At 64.1% G+C, this 799-nt stretch overlaps 1 protein-coding gene across 1 annotated transcript in view; it reads left to right on the forward strand.

The window, feature by feature from the left end:
• Window positions 1-357: 357 nt before the first annotated feature.
• The window catches only part of LOC102753927 (TBC1 domain family member 2B), a 20557-nt gene continuing 20115 nt past the window's right edge, over window positions 358-799 (forward strand). Inside the window, exon 1 of the mRNA XM_015558972.1 lies at window positions 358-566. Within this exon, the coding sequence (XP_015414458.1) occupies window positions 431-566 (136 nt within the window). The 5' untranslated portion in view covers window positions 358-430. The remainder of the gene's footprint in view (window positions 567-799) is intronic.

Genomic DNA, 799 nt, shown 5'->3' on the forward strand with positions numbered 1-799 from the left:
GGTGGGTCATTGTGGGGTTTTATTGTTTTAATATAAATATATTTTTTATGGACGTCAGAGAGGAAGGGAGAGGGAGAGAGAGAGAGAGAAACATCCATGATGAGAGAGAATCACGGACCAGCTGCCTCCTGCAGGCCCCCCACGGGGGATGGAGCCCACAACCCGGGCCTGTGCCCCGACCGGGAATCGAACCCTGACCTCCTGGTTCATAGGTGGACGCTCGGCCCCTGAGCCGCGCCAGCCGGGCTGTTGTTTTAATTCCTAAAGTGTATTCCCCGGCGTCGGTTTGAAATGGACACGTCTTTGAGCCGTCCTCAGCCCTTAAAGGGCCAGGTGTGCGTCTGTCCCCACGAAACACCGTGGCCCTGAGCCTTCACCCCGGGCGGCCGTCACCCTGCCCCTCTCTCCGCAGGCCCCCAACCGCCAGCTCATGACCTACTGGCTGCAGGAGCTGCAGCAGAAGCGCTGGGAGTACTGCAACGGCCTGGACATGGTCAAGTGGGACGGCAGGACCTCCCCCACCCCCGGGGACCGCTCCCAGGGCCTGGTGGCCAGAGGCGCCCCAGGTGAGTCGGGGAAAGTGGGCGCAGAGGTCCCGGGCCCCGAGGAGCCCTGGTGCACGGCGGCTCCCCACACTCCCCGGGCTGCCACTCCCAGAGCCGGATGCAGGCCTGGAATGACCTTGGGGGTCGGGCAAGGTCAGGGCCTGGCCCTCCGCCCACCAGGAGGCACAGAGCCCACGCCATGTGGGTTGGACAGAGGTGCAGAGCCCACAGGGTGTGTATACATGGGGGGGGGG

This window comes from Myotis davidii, unplaced genomic scaffold (genome assembly GCF_000327345.1).
Source record: "Myotis davidii unplaced genomic scaffold, ASM32734v1 scaffold1914, whole genome shotgun sequence".
NCBI classification, from domain to species: Eukaryota; Metazoa; Chordata; class Mammalia; order Chiroptera; family Vespertilionidae; genus Myotis; species Myotis davidii.